The sequence below is a fragment of the Myotis myotis genome, unplaced genomic scaffold (genome assembly GCF_014108235.1).
Source record: "Myotis myotis isolate mMyoMyo1 unplaced genomic scaffold, mMyoMyo1.p scaffold_m19_p_3, whole genome shotgun sequence".
Taxonomy (NCBI): Eukaryota; Metazoa; Chordata; class Mammalia; order Chiroptera; family Vespertilionidae; genus Myotis; species Myotis myotis.
The window spans coordinates 56,394,615-56,419,334 of record NW_023416335.1 but is presented as its reverse complement, the minus strand read 5'-3'; the positions used below and the strand labels follow the sequence as shown (position 1 = coordinate 56,419,334).

Genomic DNA, 24,720 nt, shown 5'->3' with positions numbered 1-24,720 from the left:
AATATAACTGCCATTCTATGACTTCAAATATTTGAGAAGCAAAGAAATACAATTTAAACACTATTTAAAAAAAATGTCCCAGATGGTAATTACCACTTCAGGGCAGCAAGAAAAAAGATGTCTTTTATTTGGTTAGGATTAAGGGAAAATTCAATTATAGATCTCAGGGTAATAAGAAACTCATAGCCAGAACACTCTTATCACAACAGCACATCAGTAAAATAAACTGTATTTTCCTCTTCCGTATTCTCATCACAATGAGTCAAAAATAAAAAGCATGGAGTTAAAATACATTCCAAAAACCTAAAACATAACAAAATAAAACAAAATTGATAAAGTTCTATACTTTACTAGTTTAATTTTTAACAATGTTTCAAGTAAGAAAATACTAATACAAAAGGGTAGTGGTACGATTAGTCACCTGTCTTTGGACTCGAGGGGATGCTGTGTGGAGCAGTGAGAAGAGATCCTGGAGCAGAGTTAGCTGCTGAGCCAGATACTGCCGGCCCACATTAGAGCCACTCAATGCTAAAACCATAGAGAGCAGCTCAAAGCAGTAAGCATCAGAGGAGGCATCTTCATCACTGGGCTGAGAATTGGCATTTTCTTTGCTTGATATGGCATGTTCCCATTCTTCACGAACTCTGGTGGCTTCCATGCGAATAGCCTGGACTATGTGAGCACATACCTATTTAAAAGGTGACATAGCAACATAAGGAAAACATAAAAATATATTTGTAAGTTTGATTTACTACTCTTAGTTTTCTTATAAAAAGACAATATAGTTGATACTCAATACTTTTCCTCCCAGTTAATTCTACATCATATCATCCTCTCAACTCGTCTTAAAAAACAATTTTTTCAAAAACTAGGGGAACCATGATTAAAAATCTGAATATCTAAATCAACTGATATGCAGAATTTACTTAATCTACTTATATACAAGCTACTAATGCCCCTGCCTATAGTTTAAGATAGAGATTTTCAACTGGTATGCTGCAAGAATTTTTAAAACATGCAATACCTGACTATTTAGTCAGGGGCACTGACCTCTTTTCCCTTAGATTGCCAAATAAAAACATAACAGCCAACACAACAAGAGCTGTTTGGTGTGAATAAATCAAAATTATACCTATTTTTTTGTTAGATCCACAAATAATACATATTTTGGTGTGCCACAGAATTTTAGCAATTAATTTATGTATGCCACGAGATGAAAAGGTTGAAAATTGCTGGTTTAAGACATCAAACAAACATAAATGACCATATTTTATCACTTCTATCATCTCAATTATAACACTTAAATTCATAATGTATTTTATAATTAATGGCATTCACAACTTAATACGCAGCAAATTTTCTTTTTAAGTGATATATAAAATAACAGTACATTTTACAACTAAGATTCAACAAAAAGCTGTTAAAAAGATAAAGCACAAATAAAGTTGTCATTTATTTAATGGTATTTAAAGTTAAAATAATGGACTATTTTTTTTAAAAAAAATATATTTTTATTGATTTCAGAGAGTAAAGGAGAGGGAGGGAGAGAGAAATATCAATGATGAGAGAGAATCATGGATCTGCTGCCTTCTGCATGCCTCCCACAAGTGATCGAGCCCAGAACCCAGGCATGTGCCCTCACCAGGAATGAAACTGTGACTCCCTGGTTCATAGGTCAACACTCAACTGCTAAGCTACACTGGCCAGGCAATAATGGGCTAATTTAAAACCAATATTTTACTTGACTTTTGAAGGGCTAATTTTGTTTTAAAGTATATTTTTATTGATTTCAGGGAGGAAAGGAGAGGGAGAGAGAGATAGAAACATCAATGATGAGAGAGAATCATTGATCAGCTGTCTCCTGCATGCCCCCTACTGGGGATCAAGCCCGCAACCCAGGCATGTGCCCTTGACCGGAATTGAACCTGGGACCCTTCAGTCCGCAGGCCAACGCTCTATCCATTGAGCCAAACCAGCTAGGGCTGAAGGGCTAATTTTTATGTTATTTGGGCACATTTGAACAATGTTGTGGTACTTCTCAATCCTCTTACAACCAGTGTAAAAATATTAACACTGGTTTAGTTAATATAATTGCTCAGTGAATTAAAAAGAAATCAATCAACAAACAAAAAAAGGTGGTTAAAGGAACACAAGACATGCAAATGAAATCTGATATAATTAGGCATTTGTCACCAAAATGAAATAATCTACCTGAAAATACATAACAAAGAGCAGCAAAGTAGGAAAGTTAACACGCAAAAGAAATCTTTAAAGTGATGCAGGTATGCCAATATACTCTTTTTTCTCTAGGAAAAGGCAGATATATTCTGCAGGATCTATAAAAGAGTTAGCATAAGAAAGCCTCCATAGATTTTGGAAAACGATAAAAAACTGATGAAGACAATGAAATGGATCTGAACCAACCTGTTTTTGTAAGTTAGTCAGTTTACTCCTACTGAATATGATTCCAACCATATGTTCTTTCAGGTCAGCATCTGACGTTGCCTTTAGATAGAAAAAGGAAAAAGAAAAGCAAGCTCCGTGAATAAAACTTGTACATTTGACATTTTAAGGTATCAAAATAAAACATGTGGGACTACATCACACTAAAAAGCTTCTGCATAGCAAAGGAAACCATCAATAAAATGAAAAAGCAACCTAATGAATGGAAAAAAAAAATGGCAAATCATGTATCTGTTAACGGACTAATCTCTAAAATATAACTCAATAGCAAAAAACCCAAACAACTGATTAAAAAATAGGTAGAAGATCTGAACAGACATTTTTCCAAAGAAGACATACAGATGATGACCAACAGGTACATGAAAAAGTGCTCTACATCACTAATTATCAGAGAAATACAAATCAAAACCACAAATGAGATGCCATCTCACACCTGTTAGAATGGGTATTATGAAAAAGACAAGAATAACAAGTATTAGCAAGGATGTGGAGTAAAAGGAACCTTTATGCACCGTGTTGTTGGGAATGTAAATTGGATATATAAATATATTCTTATTTAATCTTTACAACAACCCCATAAGGTAAAATCTGATGTCCTGCCTATTTTACAGGTAAGAAAACTGAGGCAAGGCACTCTTTTGCTTAAAGGCTCTTGAAGGCATGAACAAAACTACCAACCATCTTGAATTAACTGATATTTATAGAACCCCATCAAAGAACAAAAACAGAGTTCATATTTTTTTCAAGTTCACATGGACATTCACTAAAATATATCATATTATGAGCCAGAAATAAAATTTTAACAATTTTCTTTTATTTATTTATTTATTAAATATTTTTATTGATTTCAGAGGGGAAGGGAGATGGAGAGATAGAAACATCAATGATGAGAGAGAATCATTGATCGGCTGCCTCCTGCACACCCCCTACTAGGGATCGAGCCTGCAACCTGGGCATGTGCCCTTGACCAGAATCATGGGACCCTTCAGTCTGCAGGTGGATGCTCTATCCACTAAGCCAAATCAGCTAAGGCTTAACAATTAAAAAAAAGCCAAAATTATACAAAGTATATATTTTTATTACAATGGAATTAAACTAGAAATTAATATAGAAAGCTATGAGTGACATCCCCAAATATCTAGAAATTAAACAAAACACTTCTAAATATTTATCCAGGGGTCAAAGAAGAAATCAAAATGGGAGTCAGAAAATATTTTGAACTGAATAAAATGAAAAAAAAAAAAAGCCACACAAACACACACCACATTAAAATTGTGACACTCAACTAAAGCAGTGGTTAGAAGAAAAATCACAGCATTACTTGAGAAAAGAAAGGTCTCTAGCCAGTGATGGCGAACCTATGACACATGGGTCAGAGGTGACAAGCGAACTCATTTTTTTGGGTTGATTTTTCTTTGTTAAATGGCATTTAAATATATAAAATAAATATCAAAAATATAAGTCTGTGTTTTACTATGGTTGCAAATATCAAAAAATTTCTATATGTGACACGGCACCAGAGTTAAGTTAGGGTTTTCCAAAATGCTGACATGCGGAGCTCAAAAGGTTCGCCATCACTGCCTAGTCTATGCTCTATGTTTGGTTATTATAAAACTAGAAAAAAATCAAACCCAAAGTAAACAGATGAAAAGAATAAGAAAAGAAGATATACCACCAAAGATTCTACTGATATTAAAGATAACCAGAGTATATAATGGACAACTTATGCCAATAAACTCAGTCTATTAGATGAAATGGACAAATTACATAAAGAACTACCATAGCCCCCCTCAAGAATAATAGATAACTGCAATAGCCCTGTATCAATTGAAGAAAGTAAATTTGTAGAATAATTTTTTTGCTACTTAAAATACTAGCTAAATCATACAGAAACAAATGAGCTTTCTTATTTTTTAACATTCTTCATAATTTGTGGTTTTTAAAGTTAGCATTACTGAGATATAGTTCACATACCATACTATACCATGTCATTTGAAATGTGCAATCAATGGTTTATAGCATATTCGCAGATACGTGCAAACCTCACCACAGTCAGTTTTCGAACACTTTCATCATCCCAAAAGAAACACTGTACCATTTAACAACCATTCCCCTAGTTTACCTTCTTGTTTACTAAAGAAAAATGAAATGCATATAAACTTATATTACATATCTATTAACAGACATAATAATATACGGATTATTTTACTGAATAAAAGAAAATACAAAAAGAGAAATATGTGAAAATATCCATTATGACAAAATTTCTTAACAAGCCAGGAACAGAAGGAAATATCCTCAATCTGATTAAGAGCATTTATAAAAAAATCTATAGCTAACATCACACGTAATGGTGAAAGACTGAATGCTTTCCTTTTAAGATCCAGAGAAGGAAAAGATGTTTGATCCTAACACTTCTATTCAACATGGTACTGAAGCTCTTCAACATTCCAAAGACACAAGAAAAATTTAAAGCATATAGATTGGAAAGGAAGAAGTAAAGCCAACTCTTACAGAGTACATGATTATCTATGAAGAAAATCTCAAAGGTTCCACAAAAAAGCTTCAAGAATAAGTGGACTTAAGATCACAGGATGTAATTCAATACACACAAAAGTCAACTATATGCTAGAAATGAACAACTGGAAAGCAAAAAGAAAAGACCATTTACAATAGTATAAAAACCATAAACTGTTTAGGGAACAATTTAATAAGATCTATACACTGAACTACAGCACATTACTGACAGAAATGGAATAAGATCCAAATAAATGGAGAGACTATATCATGCTTGTGGATAAAAGTACTCAATATTACTAAGATACTGATTCTCTCCAAACTGACTTATCAATCTGGTGCAATTTCAATCAATATACAAGAATATATTTTGGGGGGCAGGAGGGGAGCTGAGAAACTAATTTTAAGCTTTATATGAATATGCAAAGGACCTAGAAAACAGCACTGAAAGAGAACCAGGTTGGGATTTGATTCCATGATTTTCTATATAGCTGCAGTAATCAAGACAGTCAGATGGTGGTGTAACATTACATATATATATTAGAGACCCGGTGCACAAAATTCGTGTATGGGTGGTGTCCCTAGGCCTGGCCAGCAACCAGGGCTGATCAGGGCCTTCTGGCTGCCGGCCAGGGCCTCCCTTCCCCGGCTGCCAGCTGGGGCTTTCCTTCGTTCTGTGCCACCCCCTGGTGGTCAGTGCACATCATAGCGAGCAATCAAACTCCTGGTCTCCCAGTTGAACTCCCGAGGGGACACTTTACATATTAAGCTTTTATATATATATATATAGAAGATCTAAAATAGAGAATCCAGATAAATTAACTTAAAATGTACATAGTTCTAAATAAAATAACTAAAACTGTTTCTAGAAGAAAATATGGTAAAAATATTTGTGATTTTACATTTTAGGTAAGACACAAAAATCATGAGTCATTTAGAAAAAAATACAGTGGACTTCATTAAATAGAACTTCTGCTCTCTGAAACATAAGCTTCAGAGTAGGAGAAAATATTTGAACACACAGGACACATAGCCTGAATATACTGAATATATAAAGAGATTTTATAACCCAATAATAACACAAATAACCCAATATAAAAACATGAGTGAAAGATCCAAATAGATGCTACACTAAAGTGGTTGACAGGGCCTAAGCATGCGATGAGGGGACTGACTACAAAGAAGCATGAGGGAAATTTTGGGGGTGATGTGCTTTAAAACTTGATCACAGTGATGATTTCACTGCTGTATAAATATTGGTCAAAATTCATCAAATGATACAGTTGAAAAGGATAAAATTTTTCTGTCTAAACCTTACTTAAAAAAACTGATGTAAAATGATTCTCTTAAAAATTATGTTATTTCATAGGCATCCAACTGCTGGTATAATCTTTCCTATTCAATTGTAACAGCTCAATATGTACTCTCCTATTAGGCCAGCCTCTCCAATGAACTCTTGGGCCCATCTTCCCAATTAATCTAACTTTCATCCATTCTCTTTCAAGTCTAACTCATGTCCAATATTCCCCCAAAAAGCCTTCTCTGATCACTCCAGGGCACAATGGTCTATCTCAGTGTACTCTGAAATCCTATCACAAGTGCAATTCTTTCACATATTTAATAAGTTAATTATATACTATATATAGTATCCTTGTTGATTTATTGGGGGCAAGGGGTTTAATATTTAGGACAGAATGCAAGTGTTTTTGAGGCCAGTTCTCAAGGTTTTAAAGGATAGAATTGTCACTTGCTAAAATTCAGTTGGTTTAATGAGTAGTTACAGAGTCTTGGAGTCTTTAAAATGATATCTGCAAAAGGTGCTGAAAGAAATGACCTGTTTATGAAATCTTATTATTTTACAGACCCCTAATAGAAAAATGTGGGTGATTCAGAAGGCAGTGTTAAACTAGGTAATCCTTTAAATTATCTTTCAAAGGGCTGCCAAGATGGTTATTTGTAACATCTAAAGGCACAAAAATAATGAGATTAATCAGAGTTGACTTCCCTTTTTGGAAACGAGTGAGGGTTTCCTCTTAGGTACAGTGCTTTTGACCAAATTAAGTAACACAACTGCATTTTAGAAGAAATTTCAAAAATAGTGCTAAGAAAAGGTTATTCCAATAAAAATTTACTCACACATGGGTGTTTATGCCATGGTGGATACAAAGACAAACAAGACATGTACTTAGTTTTTAAGAGACTATGATTCAGTAGAAGAAGAGATAAAACATGTATACAAATAAGCATAACAAGTGAGAAACCAAGAGACATATAGAGGTTACTAAGAAGTTTAGCAGAGGGAAACTATGGGGGAAAGCATGAAGAAAGTTCATGGAGAAGACGATCTTTAGGCTATACTGTGAAGACAGAGAAAATGGAGGAAGAAGATGACTGATGGTATACTGCACAGTAAATGACTAAGTTAATTTTACAAATGCTAACACTTGAATACAACAGCCCAAAGTATAGAGTAAATTTTGTTGCTACTTAAAATACTAGCTAGATCACACTTGAATAATGAATTTCTTTTGATAGTTCCTTTATCTTCTAATTAAAGTAAAAAATATGAACTGCACATAAACTAATTATTACATATCTATTTTTTTTATTTTTTATTTATTTATTTTTATTTATTTATTTATTTTTTTTACTTTTACTTTTATTTTTATTTTATTTTTATTTATTGCTTAAAGTATTACAAAGGGTATTATATATGTGTCTATTTTATCCCCCCGCCCTAAAACTAATTATTACATATCTATTTAAATACACAGCAATACATGGATTACTTCACTGAACAAAAGAAAATGAAAAAGGGAAATAAAAATATTTTTAGAATACAAATAAATACATTGTATACTTTTTCCTCTCCTTCAGGTGATGACAACAGTGCTTTTTCCTCTTGTTCAGGGGTGGGTTCAGCATCTCCAGAGATGAGTTTTCCAAATACCTGATGAAGAAGACAAGGGTATGAGAAGAAATTAATGGCAGGAATTACCACGGTGAAAGGTAGAAGACTCATCAGCTGATTGTGTGCAGGCTTTATTAATATTACCATGTTGTTCCTGCACTATACCACTGCTTTTCAGAATTATGAAGGTAAAGTGAAATATAAGAGGAGTTTAGGGCTATGAGACGAAAAATGGGCCACATTTGTAGCCAGCAATCTCTAGTAAGTTCTACAAAATATTTTGTCAACCCTCTTGATATTATTGTTGAAATAATATATCCTGTGCTGGTTTCGTAGTGAGGACACTCACCTGTGATGTGATGAGTCTGAACACTCGCAGAGTCTCAGCTTCACAGTTCCTTTGCTGGGCTACACTGGCTGAGATCTGGCCAGCAATTTTTGTGCTTTCGCCATCCTTCCAGCCCAAGACCTTTACTTGTCGAACTCTCAGTGTATTTTCTGGGCCCTTTAATTCAATTTTGATGATGTGATTATCCCCTCCTGGAAGTTCACTTGTTATCCAACCAATGTGCCTGGAATCCAGATCAACCTGGCAGAGCAGAAAGGGCACAGAAACCTGACATAGCTGTATCACTTTTTATCACTGTCCTAGACTTAGCACCAATAACAGCATAAATACACATAATTGTATCCAGAGTAAAGTTTTCTAGGTAATTTCACACTGATTATCTTATTTAAACTTTGTCAGGATAAGTAATACTACAGTAGCTATTATACAGATGAAGAAAGTAAGTTAACACAAGTAGAAGGATTGTCACTAAGGGATGGAGTTGAGAATTAAAATGCACAAGTTACAGAAGTGAAACCATTACACACAATTTATATGACTGTACTTTATCTATACTGACCATAAGTAGAAACTCTCACAACGAGGTTCTGTTTTGTGCATTTTCACATTAAATCCGTTTAAAGATAAGCATTTTGATGTGCAGTTATCTGTTTTACTATTTTAAAAAATTATATAAGTAACTTCATATTTGTGATTGTTTTACAACTAGAGGTCTGGTGCATGAATTTGTGCATGGGTGGGGTCCAGCCGGCCTGCCCCAATGGGGGCCCATCAGGTGGGGCTGGCAGGGGGGAAGGACTGTGGGCAGTTGGCTGGCCGGCCCCGATTGGGGTGTTGGGGGCCGATTGGGGGCCAGGCTGGCCGGGGGTGTGTGTGGGGGACTGGGGGACCGATCGGGGCCCGGATCTGGACAGGTTGGTTGGCTGCTGCAGTGCGCGTCATAGCCACCGGTCGTTCTGGTCGTTCCACCATTCGGTCACTGGGCTTTTATATATATAGATATTTCATTGAGAATATAGCCTTTATTCAAAGATTAAATTTCAATGCACTGTGAAATGGTTTTTGACACTATTCACTTGAAAAATGAAAATTTTTCTTAGGGCATTTGATATTCAAGAAATAATCCAAGATGTCTACAGTACTTATATTATAGACATCTAATTTGATATAATTTTAATTGATGTCAATTTCCTAAAAAGAGCATTATGTATAAACAAACACTATCTCAATGAATAAGATTATTTCCCCAAATTCTTTTTTTAAAAATATGTTTTTATTGATTTTTTAGAGAGAGAGAGGGAGAGGGAGAAACATCAATGATGAGAGAGAATCATCCATTGGCTGTCTCCTGCATGCCCTCTACTGGAGATAGAGCTCCAAACCCAGACATGTGCCCTGGCAGGGAATCGAACCGTGACCTTCTGGTTCATGGGTCGATGCTCAACCACTGAGTTACACCGTTTGGATTCCCCAAATTCTTTAACAATTTAAACAAAATTTATTGTTTGTTTAATCTAAATCTCAATTCATTCTTTCAATATGATTACAAACCAACAATAAATGGTCAGTGTCCATGGGACAAAGTAGCTATAGAAGAACAGCTCTGATAAAATTTCTCCCATCTGAGTTTATAATCTCATATACATTCCCAGATAAAATCTAACCTGTTTCTAGAGTTGGTTTGTAAATTGACTTGCAAACTGGATGTTGTTGCAATATTATAAGTGACAGATTTTTAGAGGACAACAACCTATGTTTTAACCTGACGTGTAGGTGAATTCAGGTGTCAATTGTGAATCAAATCTATGATAAATTAGGGCAGTACTGGGTACAATTTTAGTACATGGATGGTTGTAACTGTTCCTTTATATGGTCCACTTGTCAATTTAGCATTTTTAAATAGATGATTTCTTATAATGCCAAAATTAGAACTCAACAGTGGAGACTGAGAAGAAATTTCTCCCTAGGTAGCAAAACATTTAATGACACAATTTTAATTACCTGCTTTATTCTGCACAAATCTTCTACTGCTTTGCCAGTTAAGAAGGTCATTGAAGTAACTTTATTCTGAAATAGACAATTCAAATAGTTATTATGCCATATTCCTTTTCCAGAATTTTCAATGATTTCTTACAGGCTACATCAACTTTTTTGTCTGTCTTTAATGGTCCTTCCCAACTAACCTCACTCCATTTATCCAACCAACCATAATTTCTCAACTCCAGTAATTTCTTATTCTCACCAATTCTACCTTAAATCTCACATTTCAACCTTTCTCCATCAGCTCTGAGAGTTGCTTGCCATTCCCCCTTTTTACTCAAAATCTAAACATTTAAATTCTTTATCATGAAGTCTTTCAATAATTCTGCTTGTCATTCATGTCCCACTTTCTCTTTAAGTAAAAAGAAGGAAGGCTTAACTAATACTTGTGACTGTCACAATGTGCCTTTATGAACTTGGAGAAGGATATATGAGAATGATGGGTTCTATCCTCTGGAGACCCTTGCTAAACCAGAGAAGGAACATTAATACAAAAAATAAATGCCAAACAATAGAAGTTCAATACTCTTTAGTGAAAAGAGTCATGCTGGCATTGGAGCCACAGACCTTAAGGTTAAATAAATTTTATGTAAAGTACATCAAGAAACAGATTAATATTACTTCCTTGGGGAACTGTATACTTTAAGTGCTATAGGCTGATGGAATTCAAATCAACAAATGCTGGTCTATAAGGTACTCTGGTGGGCAGGCTGGGGGACACAGAAGTAAGTGAGCCTCAAGGATGCGTAACTTAGAGGAAATTTCTTAAAAGAAAAGCAGATGTCAGCTTACCTACTGAAACTTTTAAAAATGAAAAGTTAAGATGATCTCCTTTAAAGGGTGGACATTTCAAATTGATTAGAATCACTGTTCTGAGGGAGAATATTTCCTGGCTTAAAATGGACAATGAATCAAAGATAAGTTTGTAATGAGCAGTGAGTTCTCATCAGGAAAATGTATTGATTTATTACACTTGACCTTCTAGTAAGGTAAGTTCATGATATATTAGCTATGCCCCTTTTTCTTAGCCAGCTCCAGTGAAGAACTGAATCTGCACTGACGGACAGGCTTCGGAGCGGCTAAGAATGGCAAGGAGTGCTCTGACTTGCGTATTGGACTTCCGTGGTTGGCATATTCCATCCAGGTTCTCCGAGACCCAACCCCCTACTCTGGCTCTCCCTGGAAAAGGAAATATGCAAATGGATGGGAGCAGCTTGGTAATGATCCAAGGAGATTTATTAACACTGTATCTGCTAACAAGCCACATCTATTTTTTGGGAAAAATAATTCCCAGAAATAACCTTCCTTAGGAATGGGGTTAGAAGTATGGGGATTTGACAGTGGTTCTTAACACTCAAATAGGACTCTTTCCCCTTTGTTTAATAATTTTTAAAAGTGTGCTTCACCCATTTGAAACATATGGACAGGCAGGGCTAGGTAAAGTATAAATCATGATTACTTGGGTTAGTACAGAAAGTCCCCTCACTCCCTCCATGACAGCTGGGGGTGCGGCTTAGGAATAGAAAACTGTGACAGTATACCGATAGGTCAAAATGTATTAAGTGCCATCAGAGTAATATACAAATAACTCAGAGAAGGGAAAGAGTAATTTTTATAGAGGAGGTGCTGGGAGAGGCTTTCTCTGCTGGGTCTAGAGATGTGGAGGATATGAGAGAGAGTTTAAGGGGATGACTTCAGGCCAAGGGACTAGCTAAAACAAGGGGATAGAGGTAGACAAATATAGAGGAGACATTTATTTTGCTCAGATGTAGCCATGCTATATTTGTAATAAGACCTCTTTCTTGAAATGGTATTCCACAGTATCCCCAGTCACATTAATCTGTTGTTAGGCTTACGGTTTCTTTGGTAAATACAAAATGCTGTGTGGTTGTAAAGTTCCATCTTTTTGCTAAACTCAGAAATGAGAGTACATGATTACTAACTGTCTGAAAAGAACCAATGTGCCACAAATTAAATTCCTTTCTTACCCCAAGATCTCGGGAATTGTCCACGTGAACAGAAACATAGCGAGCATTGATTCCTTTTACACAGTTGATGGTGATGTTCTTAGTTTTGTTTTTATCCTCATCTCCTGATTCCCAAAAGGTTTCTGTGGAACCATCTGTCAAACTGCCAATCATGGCAGGCCGGCTTGAAGTTTTTATGTCAACAATGCTGGTTAAGTCCTTTAAGCACATTACTATGCATAATTCCTACCGGAAACAATGATAAGTAATTATAATACTCAAATGGAAATCTCCCATGATAATAAAACAGTCATGAGATGAGAAATAATATGCTGTTGTATAGAAACAAGATAATTGTTAAATGACTGACCTGACTCATAGCTTCAAAGCCAGATTGTATACTGATGCTAAAACTCTCTTCGCTATCTCCATCATCTGATTTTGACAAAATGTTGTTAATGTGATGAAATACATTGCTCTGATGGAGGAACTGGTGATCAGATTGCTTGAATTTCAGACTCCAGCATCTAAAAAGACATAAGCAATATATTAAATAATTCTTTTTCAGGAATTTCTAAGAAATTCTAACATCTAAAGAAATAGTAATGATCGAGGTAAAAATGGAAATTTACAAACTTCAGGAAACAAATCATTAGTATTGGTGCTTTTATAAAGTAAAAGTAATTTCTAAGAAAAAATGAGATAAGTTCTAAGGCAAGTTCACTCATTTTAAATATAGATCAATTAGAGGCCTGGTGCATGAAAATTTGTGCACTTGGTGGGGGCAGAGGGGGGTTCCCTCAGCCTGGCCTGTGCCCTCTTGCAATCCGGGTCCCCTAGGGGGATGTCCAACTGATGGCTTAAGCCTACTCCCTGGGGGACCAGGCCTAAGCAGGCAGCCAGACATCCCTCTGACAGCCTGGGGGGAGCAGGTCTAAGCCATTAGTTGGACATCCTTAGTGCTGCCGCAGAGGCGGGAGAGGTTCCTGCCACTGCTGCTGCACTGGCCAGCCATGAGCTACCTTCTGGCTGAGCTGCACTCCCCCTGCGGAAGCACACTGACCACCAGGGGGCAGCTCCTGTGTTGAACGTCTGCCCCCGGTGGTCAGTGCACACCATAGCGACTGTTGTTTCTGGTTGTTCTGCTGTTAAGATCAATTTGCATATTACCCTTTTATTATATAGGAGGATTGTATACAGGAAGGTGAAAAGCTATAGAAGCAAAAAATGTAATAAATCAGTTTTGTAGACAAACTATGACAGATTCTCAAATTTATTAGTCTTACAATTCCATACTATTTGCACTTCAAAAATTTTGTGAAGAGATAACAAAATCCCCCCTCTGTTGGTCTTACCCATTAGGGGTATGGGTAGCCCAAATCACTGCAATGACCTATCTTTTATAAAAATCAATAGAGGATTTATTTATATGTTAGTCTCCAGTATATGTGTATCTGATAACAAGGTTCACAATGTAAATGTTAAAAACTCAGCAGGTTTGGACTTAAAACGAGGTGATGCTCCTCAAGGAAGTTTTAAGATTAGTTATATATAACTTCATTTTTCTTAAGATTATTTTCAATTCAAAATCCTGTTTTGATTTATGTTTTTCAGATTTCATTCTCCCTCTCTCATTTTGTGACATTTAAGATTCTACTCTTAGGCAGCACTCAGAAAAGTAATTTTGTTTAGGAAAGAGGGAAAAGTGAAGAAGATCCATATTATATAGAGGAGCAAACAGGTGTAAGCTAAGAAGAGGAACAATTCTACTTATGATAGGAATGAGGGAGGCACCATTCACATATATAGGGATTCTTCATATCTTACTATTTAAAGGGCCTTCCAAGCATTTTGAACTTTGAATAGCCCATAAAATATCCTCTCCAATGTACCTAGAATATTTAGATATAAAATTACCTTAGGGCCATTTGCTGTAATGAACTGCCACTGGGGAGAGACATCATAAGATCGGAGATTGTTTGAAGTAAGCGATGAAATGTATGTGGTAAAGGATGAGCGGCTTCACCTGCAATCACTATATCTGAGAGTGGATGTTCACATACTCTTGTATCTTTGTCCTAAGACAGAAATTGAAAGCAAGTTGACTAGTTGTTGTATTGAAAGGAATTTCCCCCACAAAAGAATCTTATGTATACTTAAAAATATTGTGTTACTTTCAAGATACTCCTGTAACAGAAATGTAAAAAACAAGACCAAACCATACTCAAAACATACATTAAGATTGCACGTAAAAAATTAAGATACCTAGGAATAAACTTGACTAAGGAGGTAAAAGACCTGTACGTGGAAAACTACAGGACATTGAAAAAAGAGATAGAGGAAGACATAAACAAATGGAAGAATATACCGTGTTCATGGATTGGTAGAAGCAACATCATTAAAATGTCCATACTACCCAAAGCAATCTATAGATTTAATGCAATCTCCATTAAAATACCAATGGCATATTTCACAGACCTAGAACAAACTCTGCAAAAATTCATGTGGAATAAAAAAAGACCCCAAATAGTAGCAGCAATCTTGAGAAAGAAGAACAAAGTTGGAGGGATCACAATACCAGATATCAAGCTATACTACAAATCCACTGTTCTCAAAACTGCCTGGTACTGGCACAAGAACAGACATATAGACCAATGGAACAGAAGAGAGATCCCAGAAATCGACCCAAACCATTATGCTCTATTAATATTTGACAAAGGAGGCAAGAGCATACAATGGAGTCAAGACAGTCTTTTCCATAAATGGTGTTGGGAAAATTGGATACATGCAAAAAAATGAAAGTAGGCCACCAACTTACACCATACATAAAAATAAACGCAAAATGGATAAAGGACTTAAATGTAAGATGAGAAACCATAAAAAATCTTAGAAGAAGTCATAGGAAGCAAAAGAGCAGACATTGGTTGGAGCAATATCTTTACAGACACAGCTCCTAGGGCAGTGACGGTGAACCTTTTGAGCTCGGCGTGTCAGCATTTTGAAAAACCCTAACGTAACTCTGGTGCCGTGTCACATATAGAAATTTTTTGATATTTGCAACCATAGTAAAACAAAGACTTATATTTTTGATATTTATTTTATATATTTAAATGCCATTTAACAAAGAAAAATCAACCAAAAAAATGAGTTCGCGTGTCACCTCTGACACGCGTGTCATAGGTTCGCCATCACTGTCCTAGGGCAATGGAAACTAAATAGAAAATAAACAAATGGGACTATATCAAAATAAAAGCTTCTGCACAGCAAAAGAAACCATCACAAAACAACAAGAAATTCCACTGTATGGGAGAACATATTTGCCAATGTTATATCCAATAAGGGCCTAATCTCCAAAATTTATAGGGAACTCATACATCTTAACAAAAAAGAAGATAAACAATCCAATAAAAAAACGGGCAAAGAACTTAAATAGACACTTTTCGAAAGTGGACATACAGAAGGCCAAGAGACTTATGAAAACATACTCAAAGTCACTAATCATCTGAGAGATGCCAATCAAAACAACAATGAGGTACCATCTCACACCTGTCAGACTGGCTATCACCAACAAATTGAGAAATGACAAGTGCTGGAGAGGACGTGGAGAAAAAGCAACCCTCTTGCACTGCTGGTGGGAATGCAGACTGGTGAAGCCACTGTGAAAAACAGTATGGAGTTTCCTCAAAAAATTAAAAATGGAACTCCCATTTGACCCAGTAATCCCACTTCTAGGAATATATCCCAAGAAATCATAAACACCAATCAGAAACGCTTACATTCATAGCAGCACAATTTACAATAGCTAATATTTGGAAACAGCCTAAGTGCCCATCAGCAGATGAGTAGATTAAAAAGTGGCACATCTACACAATGGAATACTACGCTGCTGTAAAAAAAAAACACACAAAAAAACGCCCTAACCAGTTTGGCTCAGTGGATAGAGCATCACCCTGCAGACTCAAGGGTCCCAGGTTTGATTCTGGTCACGGGCACGTACCTTGGTTGTGGGCACATCCCTAGTAGGGAGTGTGCAGAAGGCAGCTGATCGATGTTTCTCTCTCATTGATGTTTCTAACTCTCTATCCCTCTCCCTTCCTCTCTGTAAAAAAATCAATAAAATATCTTACAATAAAAAAAATAAAAATCATCATTCTCCCCTTAAAAAAAAAAAAAGAACTCCTATCACTCTCAACAGCATGGATGGACCTAGAGAGCATTATGCTAAGCTATATGAGCCAGTCAGAGAAAGATAAATATCACATGATCTCACTCATCTGTGGAATATAATGAACAACATAAACTGATGAACAAAAATAGATACAGAGAGGGCATGGCGGGGGCGGGGGGGTAAGAGATCAATCAAAGGACTTGTATGCATGCATATAAGCATAACCAATGGACACAGACACTAGGAGGGGTAAGGGAATGTGCTGGGAGGCTGGGGTGGCTGGGGAGAGGTCAATGGGTGAAAAAGGAGACATATATACTACTTTAAACAATAAAGAATGAAAAAAAAGATTAATCATGTTTGTATTATTTGTAGGAATGTAAACCACATAAAAGTATCTATTCTGGTGTAATCACAAATCTATCAGCAGAAGAAATGAGCTATTCTTCTCTTTGAGCCTCACCCAGATTGCTGAGCCAAAGACTTGTGAGCCAATAAAGTAGTTGTTTTAACTCAGTGAGTTTTGTGGTGGTTAGTTATGTGGGGATAGAATGCTGTTACAGGTATGTAACAATCTCACATTGTAACTGGATTTTTTCTATTTTTCCTTATAGTTCTGTCAATTTTTACTTATTTCTTAAAGGCTTTATTAGGCACATACATGCTCAAAATTAATCTTTTATAATTTTGTAGACAGCCTCTTTATCCCTCTTAATAATTTTTCTCGAAGTCTATTTTTTCTGCTGTTATCTTTTTTCTTACTTTTAACCTTCCTGGATCACTGTTTGGGTTGTGATACTAGCGTTTTTTTTTTATTCTCTATCTATTGTGACAGTTTTGATATTTAAGTGAAAGATTTAGTCCTCTAATTTTATTCCAGATATGGAAATGAAGCCCAGAGGTAAAAACCAGGCTGGTCCCAGGCTTCCAGTGTCCTAGTTCAATATTTGTCCATTATGCAGGCTGTCTCCAATAAAATCCAAGTCCCTTCAAGACAAACAAACATTGGAATTTCATGTCCCTACACAGAATCAATGCTGATATCTTACAGAATTGTAAAGTAGACTGATCTATGTAATAATGTTGCCCTGTTTATTTAATATTGTACTGTAACAGTTTCTTCCAGTTGATTAATGATAATGATGCTTAGTGAGAAATCAGAATTGACTGACCAAATTTTTGCCAGAGAGAACACTAAGTATATTTAATATGTTGCTCATAGCATTGAAATTGTATTCTTTTCTTTAGGTTATATAATCTGTGCATGACCTCATGCAAATTATTATACTATCTGAAGGTATTTCTACTGTCCTATAAAAATACTGACAATGAAAAAAACAAAAATCTGTCTTACTTGTTCTGCGTTTTCTTTGTTTGTTTTATTTTCCTCATCCTCTTCTTCCTCTGGTTCCACTGGAGCAGGAGTCAGTGATGCCACAAAATGCCATAGAATATCGTGGAGAGAAGTTGTTTGGATGACATTGCATAGAAGCCAGTTGAAAGCCTGAATAAATAATGGTTAAATGAGTTCAAGATGAAAAGAAAATATATAAGTAAAAAAATTCAGGGCTTTTCTTAATTGGAAACAAAGTACCTCCAGATTAAGTGTTTCAAGGAAGACTAGGAAGCCTGACCTTTGTTTCACTGAAATACACTGAACTTGAAATAGTCACAAATTTTGGTCCTAATTTTAAAAACTAATAATAATAGGAAAAATAATACTTATAAAATGCAATACCGAAAGACTTTTTTAAACCACATTTTATTTTAAAAATTTGTCTTAATTTACTCAAACACATTTTGTCCCCCCAGCTTGCATTTAGTATCAACACAGACCATTTCTCAAGCTCAACACAAGCTACCATTTAATTAAATATATTTATTTGTTCCCATCAATAAAGTAGTAGGTTATCATATGTGTAATAAAGAAAAAAATTTACTATATGTAAGTCTATGATATTCAGCAATCCTATGATTTCCAGAGAACAGAGACTCAGATAAATTATAATTGTTAGGTTTATAACTCAAAAGCATATTTATCCCCTTTGCATGATCATTCTAACTGAAATAACACTGTGATGAGAAAAACTTTTTCAAAAAAGATAATACAAGGATTCAAATAATAAAGCAATGTAGAAATAAATTTCTTTCGAATGCTTACATATGGAACTCTAAAATCATTTCTATTCATAAACTTAAGAGTTTAATTTTGATGGGAACATTTGATATTTTCAATTGGCTAATGTCTCTTAACTTATTGCAATTTCTGTTTGGTAAAAAGGTGACATCATTAAATAGAATCATCACATGATTTGTATGATCAATGAATCAATAACCACGCTGATGTATTCATACCTCCATAGCAAAAACTCGACAAGCAGATTTCCTTAGGGCCTGTTTCATTGCTATTTCAAGACCTTCTAGATCATGATGCTGTATAACAAAAGCTAAAACTGGCCATTGGAAATTTCGTTCTCCTTTGGAAAGAGAGCTGTGGGCTGAGATTAGCCGGGAAAGCTCAGGAGATGGATGTCTCAAGAGAGAAGAACCAACTTCTATTAAGAAAAAAAGGTATTAATTTTCATAGGCAGTACATCAGGTTAATATACTTAAGATTATATTTAAAAATAATAGTATCTAACTTATTCACTTTAGAGCTTTGGGATTTTTTTTTTTCACTTCACATAAATCACAATGACTTAAATATTTCTTGAGGCTTAAAAAGATTAAATATCTTACTTTCTTAAAATCATACAGCTATTAAGTTGTAGGGGGCAAGTTTTGAATCCCGGGTTGAATCTAAAGTTCATGCTTTGAAAACACTAAACACTAAGTGATTTTCCTCCTTAAATGAAATCTGTATTTCATCCCCAACATTTTCTAAATGTTTTGTAATGAATATGCCTCAATAAAAGCTCAAAAATATTTGTTAAATGAACACAGAAATCATTGGGGGATGCTCAATATTTTTCTTGAAGATCTTCAATAAGATAAAAAGTCATCTACCTATAAATATTAAGCCATATCTTCATTTTACTAGTGACCTACCTAATAACCATATTATCTTTTCTCTTGGTTTTCTTTCTTTACTCTTCGGACAGAGTCAACCATCCCCAATTTGTGTCTTGATACCAACTCCTCCAGGTTACCTAACTTTTTTACTGATTAAGAGCTTCAAAACCACAAATTTTATTATCTCTTAGCTGTAAAGAGTTTAAGCTTCTATTGGGAGGGAGAAGATAAGTCCCTGGAACTGCTGGTTCACTGAAGCTTAGTTGAAGGGATAATGGTAGCAACATTTGGCTTAGATGCCTAACAAGTAAGATTTTAAATGTCAATTTATTCTTGAGTAATCACTGGATGATCTTTGGGTGTCTCTTTAAACTGAGATGCAAAATTTATGCCCTAGCTGGTTTGGCTCAGTGGATAGAGCATCAGCCTGCAGACCAAAGTGTCCCAGCTTTGATTCCAGTCAAGGGCACATACCTTGGTTGCAGGCTCCTCTCTGTCCGGGGCCCTGGTCAGGGCCCTGCAGGAGGCAACCAATTGATGTGTTTCTCTCACATTGATATTTCTCTCTCTTTACCTCTCTCTTCCACTCTCTCTAAAAATCAATGGAAAATTATCCTCAGTGAGGATTAAAAAAACCCCACTACGAAACAAAATTTAGAGAGGCACACTTAGAGCCATGTTACATAGAAGGAATGTCTACCACAATTTAAAATTAATCCATATCTTTCCCTTCAAATATTGAATATTAAAAATTATCTGTGCCCTGCCAGTGTAGCTCAGTGGGTGAGCATCGACCTATGAAACCAGGAGGTCACTGTTCGATTCCCAGTCAGGACACATGCCAGAGTTGTGGACTCGATCACCAGTAGGGGGCGTGCAGGAGGCAGCCAATCAATGAGTCTCTCTCATCATTGATGTTTCCATCTCTCCCTTTCTCTCTCAAGTCAGTAAAAATATATTAAAAAAAAGAAAAAAGAAAAAAATATCTGCAAATAAAACTATTTGGGTTATTCAATCTTCCCTTTTTATCTTTATACTTACCAGTGTCTCCACTGTTAACTCTTCTTCTAGGAATGGCTTTAACTCGTGCAGGTAAAATGGAGTGTTGTTTATCATATTCAGAAGCAACAACTGAGTATGATCTTTGGAAGACAGTTCTCTTTGCAAGATCAGTATCAGTTATGGGACTAGTTTCCAAACTGCAGATAAAATAAGATAAAAATTTAGGTGAAAAAGTAAATGAAGAAAAACTATATTTAGTTTATAATAGTGTAATCAAATATGTGAACCTGTATTTCATATGAAAAAACACAAATTCAAAGCCAACTTAATATTCTCTCTTTAAGTAGTGTAATGAGAGGTAAAAAACTAATTTTTAGCATTGCAGTTATATTATAGATAGAACAGTCTATATGAGAACTTAGTGATTTTCATTCAGGTTAAAGTAAACTAACAATTTTTTCTATTAACTATACCACCATTAAAAAACACTTGTAAAGTTATTAAGATGGTTATATAATTTCCTTTATGTGGCATTTTATTAAAAAGAGAAGTAGCTTCCCTTCCTTTTCCTCTAAGACAAATTTACAAACTGTTCTTTTCATGTGTTCTTTTTTTCTGTCACCTCATTCCAAAATGTGACATTTATGCTCACCTTGAGTTCTGGAGTTATTTCTTTTCCATCATTCAAGCCATGTTTGAATCTTATGTCCCTCAGTAAATCTTATATATTTTCTAGTTAGTGGCTAACCCCCTCCCCTGGACATTTTCTTAACTTACCACCTCTCTAAGTGTGTGTACGTTCTTGTTTGAATGGACTATAAATGTTGTACATAACTGACTGGGGTTAATGTGCCTAGATGTTGGTTTGGGCTGCTTGATTGCTGAATGACCAGGGTATAGGGATATGTTAATTTAATTTTTCCTACAAAATACTTCATTTATCTACCTTGTTTCATAATCATTGTCAACATTATTCAATTCCACATAGCTAGCTGAAATCTTTGACTAAATGTATCAGCTTCTCAATTGAACTGTCTGATTATCCTTGCATGTTTACCATGTCATTCCTCTTTTTTAAAAGTCTTAGTGGTACCCAGTTCGCTCTGTATTACATTTATATACTTCTATTCAGTTTCCAAAAAGCTCTTTATTCTGATACTACTATACCTAATTGGGGGTGAGTGGGTAGGAGAAAATTGTAAGCAATATTTCAAGAAGTTCAAGATTTATTTTCAGTGCTTCTTCTCTCATGTAACTTTCCCTAAATACTGCCTCAAAGTGACCTTTCTCTACTCTGGTTTACAATAGCACTAAATGACATCATATAATGGGAAGTTTTACTATTACTTCATTAGTGGTTTTTTCCAACTAGTCTGCTTCTGCTATCAAAGACCTTGTACCTTACTTCATGTATGTAAGGCTTTTTCTTACTGCTCTAATAGCCGAGCTGACTCAATGTCCTTTTTGAGATGGAAGGATGTACTAAAAAACTTCTAGACCATTCTTTTCCAGCTGTCATTCTTCCAAACCAAACACTGGCTATTCAACAGAGAGGAGAGAACCCAAATACCTTGGTGGCATAGACTTCATATTGCTCTCTGGCTCTTCAAATACATTAGGACTTGCATCAGGAGTTACTGATATGTACGGGGCAGGCACTGATGTTGAACGGAGATATCTCATTTCATCCTGAAATAGGTTGTCATCTTGATAGCCCACAAAATTTTCATGATGATGCCTACATTAAATCAAACCCAGTAACTTTAAGTATGAAGGCAATACAGACAGTTTCCATTTTCAATTTCCTTCGTAAAAGCAAAAGCAGCACATTTAAATCTATATGAGTGAAGTACTAAACTAACCACAGATGTAAATAGAAGGATATAAAAGTCGGACAGTTTTACACATAGATATTCCAGGTACCACAAACATTTCAAAACCTAAATTGAATTCATTTTCTTTCCTTTTGAGAGCTTTTATCTCTTCTGGTATTTTGGTGAATGATCCCACCAATTATCCAGGGGCCTAAGTTAAAGTATCTCAGTGCTGTAGTAGGCTTAGTCCTCAACCATGACCCATCACTCAGGCCTCTGAGTGGTAGGTTTCCTCTCACAACCATACTTTCTTCTCATTCTCTATCATCACTGCCTTGGTTTAGGCCCATGTTTCTTGCACAGTCACCTTTTTGGTAGGAACGTATATGAGTCAAATTTGAGGAAGATTAGATATGTAAAATGTTCCATGGGTTGAGGGAATGTCCATTCCCCAGAGAGCTAAAATTATAAAATCCATAATTATGGTATGCTAGCATTTTTACATGTTTTACAATTCTTTCCTTTTCAAACTGGAACAGAGTTGTTAATTTAAGTCTACTAAGTGGTCTGAATGAAGCTAAAGATTTGGGATATCTGATGATTTCCATCTTGGTCTCAAATATATTTAGTCTTATACCCTGACATAACTCTGCTACACAAAGAGGACAACCTTGCCAAAATGAAATTGTTGGTTGGCAAGTTATGCCGGCAGGGAATTTCTAAAATCTTCGTCACCCAATGAAAAAAATCTGAACTTGGTATATGAAAGACTGTTTTAGAGTGTCAGTGTTTAGGAGTGTGAAAGCACAGACTGTACCACCCAAATCCAATATGGCATATTATTTATAGGCTCCCCTCCATCTTCAGTGATGCCCTTTCATCCAGTTCCCACATTAGTAGCTGAGTGATCTAACTGCAAACCAGTTCATGTATTTCCCTATTTAAGATTCTTCCACTGTTTCCTCTGTGGGGTAAAATCTAACCTTAGCATGGGCGATAGGGCCCCACATTACTGGGTCTTGGGTAACCACTTCGAGTGGCATTTCTATATTTCTCCCAGTAGCCAGTTTTAATAAGCCTGTGAATCCTTAAATGTGTAATGCTATTTCATCATTTGTGCTTTCACACACGGTTTACTCTGTCAGGAACACTTTCCTCCCATTACCTATTTGATTTAATTCCTATTTATCCTTTAAGACTATTGTAAAGGGTCAGATTCTCTGGTCCTAATCTCCTGGGGGAAGATTCAGTAACTCTCCTGTTGTATGCTCTAAGAGCCTCTTGTACATACTTCTAATATAGTACTGATTATATAATATTTTTAATATTTTATTTACATGTCTTAAATGTCCACAGAGTATGAGCACAAGGAAGCCAGAATTTTATTATACTCATCTTGGTATCTTCAAGGTCTAGTACAAAGCTGGTACCCAGTTGGTATTTATTTAAATAACAGAATGAATAATTTTAAAAAATTAAAGAATTTTTTAGGAAATAGTTTTTTTCTACTTTAGCATTGCCCCCTTTTAGCAGAATGAAGTCAGCCTACCAAAGAACAAAAGACAGCTAAAGTCTTACTTTCTAAGACATATTTTTATATGAATAATAATACAAATTAACATAGTTATTTACAAGTTTTTTTTTTTTTAAAAAAACACACCTAGTACTTTCAGGTGTGTCCCTACCAGTCAAATGCTGGTCAAGGCAACTCAGAATATGAATTCCTGGAGGTCTCTTTATTCTACACAATGTGTTAATATAGCATGGATATTCAGAACATGACATTAGTTAATCAACAACAACTGTTAATCACAAGCGATTAAATAAAAAACCCAGTTATATTACCTAGCTAATGTCTGCAGGTAAAGACAAGGCATTTTAACAGGAAGATCCTCAGAAATACCCTCTTTCACGCTGGGAAGCTGAGACTGGAATGGCTTTGCAGGATAACACAGAATGCTCGGCTCGGCTGCACTGCTCAGAGACAGCAGGAAGAGTGCATTTGCTTTAATCACCTGGTGAGCTTCCATAGTGGGCAAGGCACGAGGAGTCTTGACTTGCATTGGCTTCCTCCTAGATTGTTTGACCTGGCAACGAAAAATGTGTAGTGGTCTTTTCCTACTTATATTCAAAATCTGATTTCATAACCTAAGTATTTTGAGTCTGTAATACAAATTAAACACTTGTAGAATCATTTAAAAATAATAACAGTGACTACTAAAACAACATTCACTTCATGCTTGTCCTGAACTGATTGAAATTATTTTATGTTGAAGATAAACTATACATCTCTTATCTCCTTGGGAAAATTAAAAAGCTAACTAGTAATATCTAAATGGAATTATTTTAAAAAAAGAATCAATAATCTCTCTGTGTGTGTACATATTCAGCAAAAATTTTTAGTCAGGTGTAGCACTATTGTGAATGATCTTGAGTTTCCATGAGTTCCACAACACAATTAGGGATTAAGAAAAAGA

General features: G+C 35.4%; 1 protein-coding gene across 10 annotated transcripts in view; it reads right to left on the bottom strand.

Annotated features, from left to right (window-relative positions):
• The window catches only part of MYCBP2 (MYC binding protein 2), a 300,098-nt gene that overhangs the window by 24,505 nt on the left and 250,873 nt on the right, over positions 1–24,720 (bottom strand). For 8 of the 10 annotated variants that reach the window (XM_036296926.1, XM_036296920.1, XM_036296921.1 and 5 more), the window contains 13 exons: positions 24,089–24,330; positions 22,000–22,167; positions 20,469–20,626; positions 18,771–18,970; positions 17,770–17,919; positions 14,165–14,325; positions 12,618–12,774; positions 12,269–12,493; positions 10,242–10,307; positions 8,241–8,480; positions 7,832–7,930; positions 2,425–2,505; positions 422–688 (listed from right to left, as the gene is read on the bottom strand). In XM_036296926.1, the coding sequence (XP_036152819.1) occupies positions 422–688; positions 2,425–2,505; positions 7,832–7,930; positions 8,241–8,480; positions 10,242–10,307; positions 12,269–12,493; positions 12,618–12,774; positions 14,165–14,325; positions 17,770–17,919; positions 18,771–18,970; positions 20,469–20,626; positions 22,000–22,167; positions 24,089–24,330 (2,214 nt within the window). The remainder of the gene's footprint in view (positions 1–421; positions 689–2,424; positions 2,506–7,831; positions 7,931–8,240; positions 8,481–10,241; positions 10,308–12,268; positions 12,494–12,617; positions 12,775–14,164; positions 14,326–17,769; positions 17,920–18,770; positions 18,971–20,468; positions 20,627–21,999; positions 22,168–24,088; positions 24,331–24,720) is intronic. The other 2 variants (XM_036296929.1, XM_036296928.1) reach the window with 1 other exon arrangement.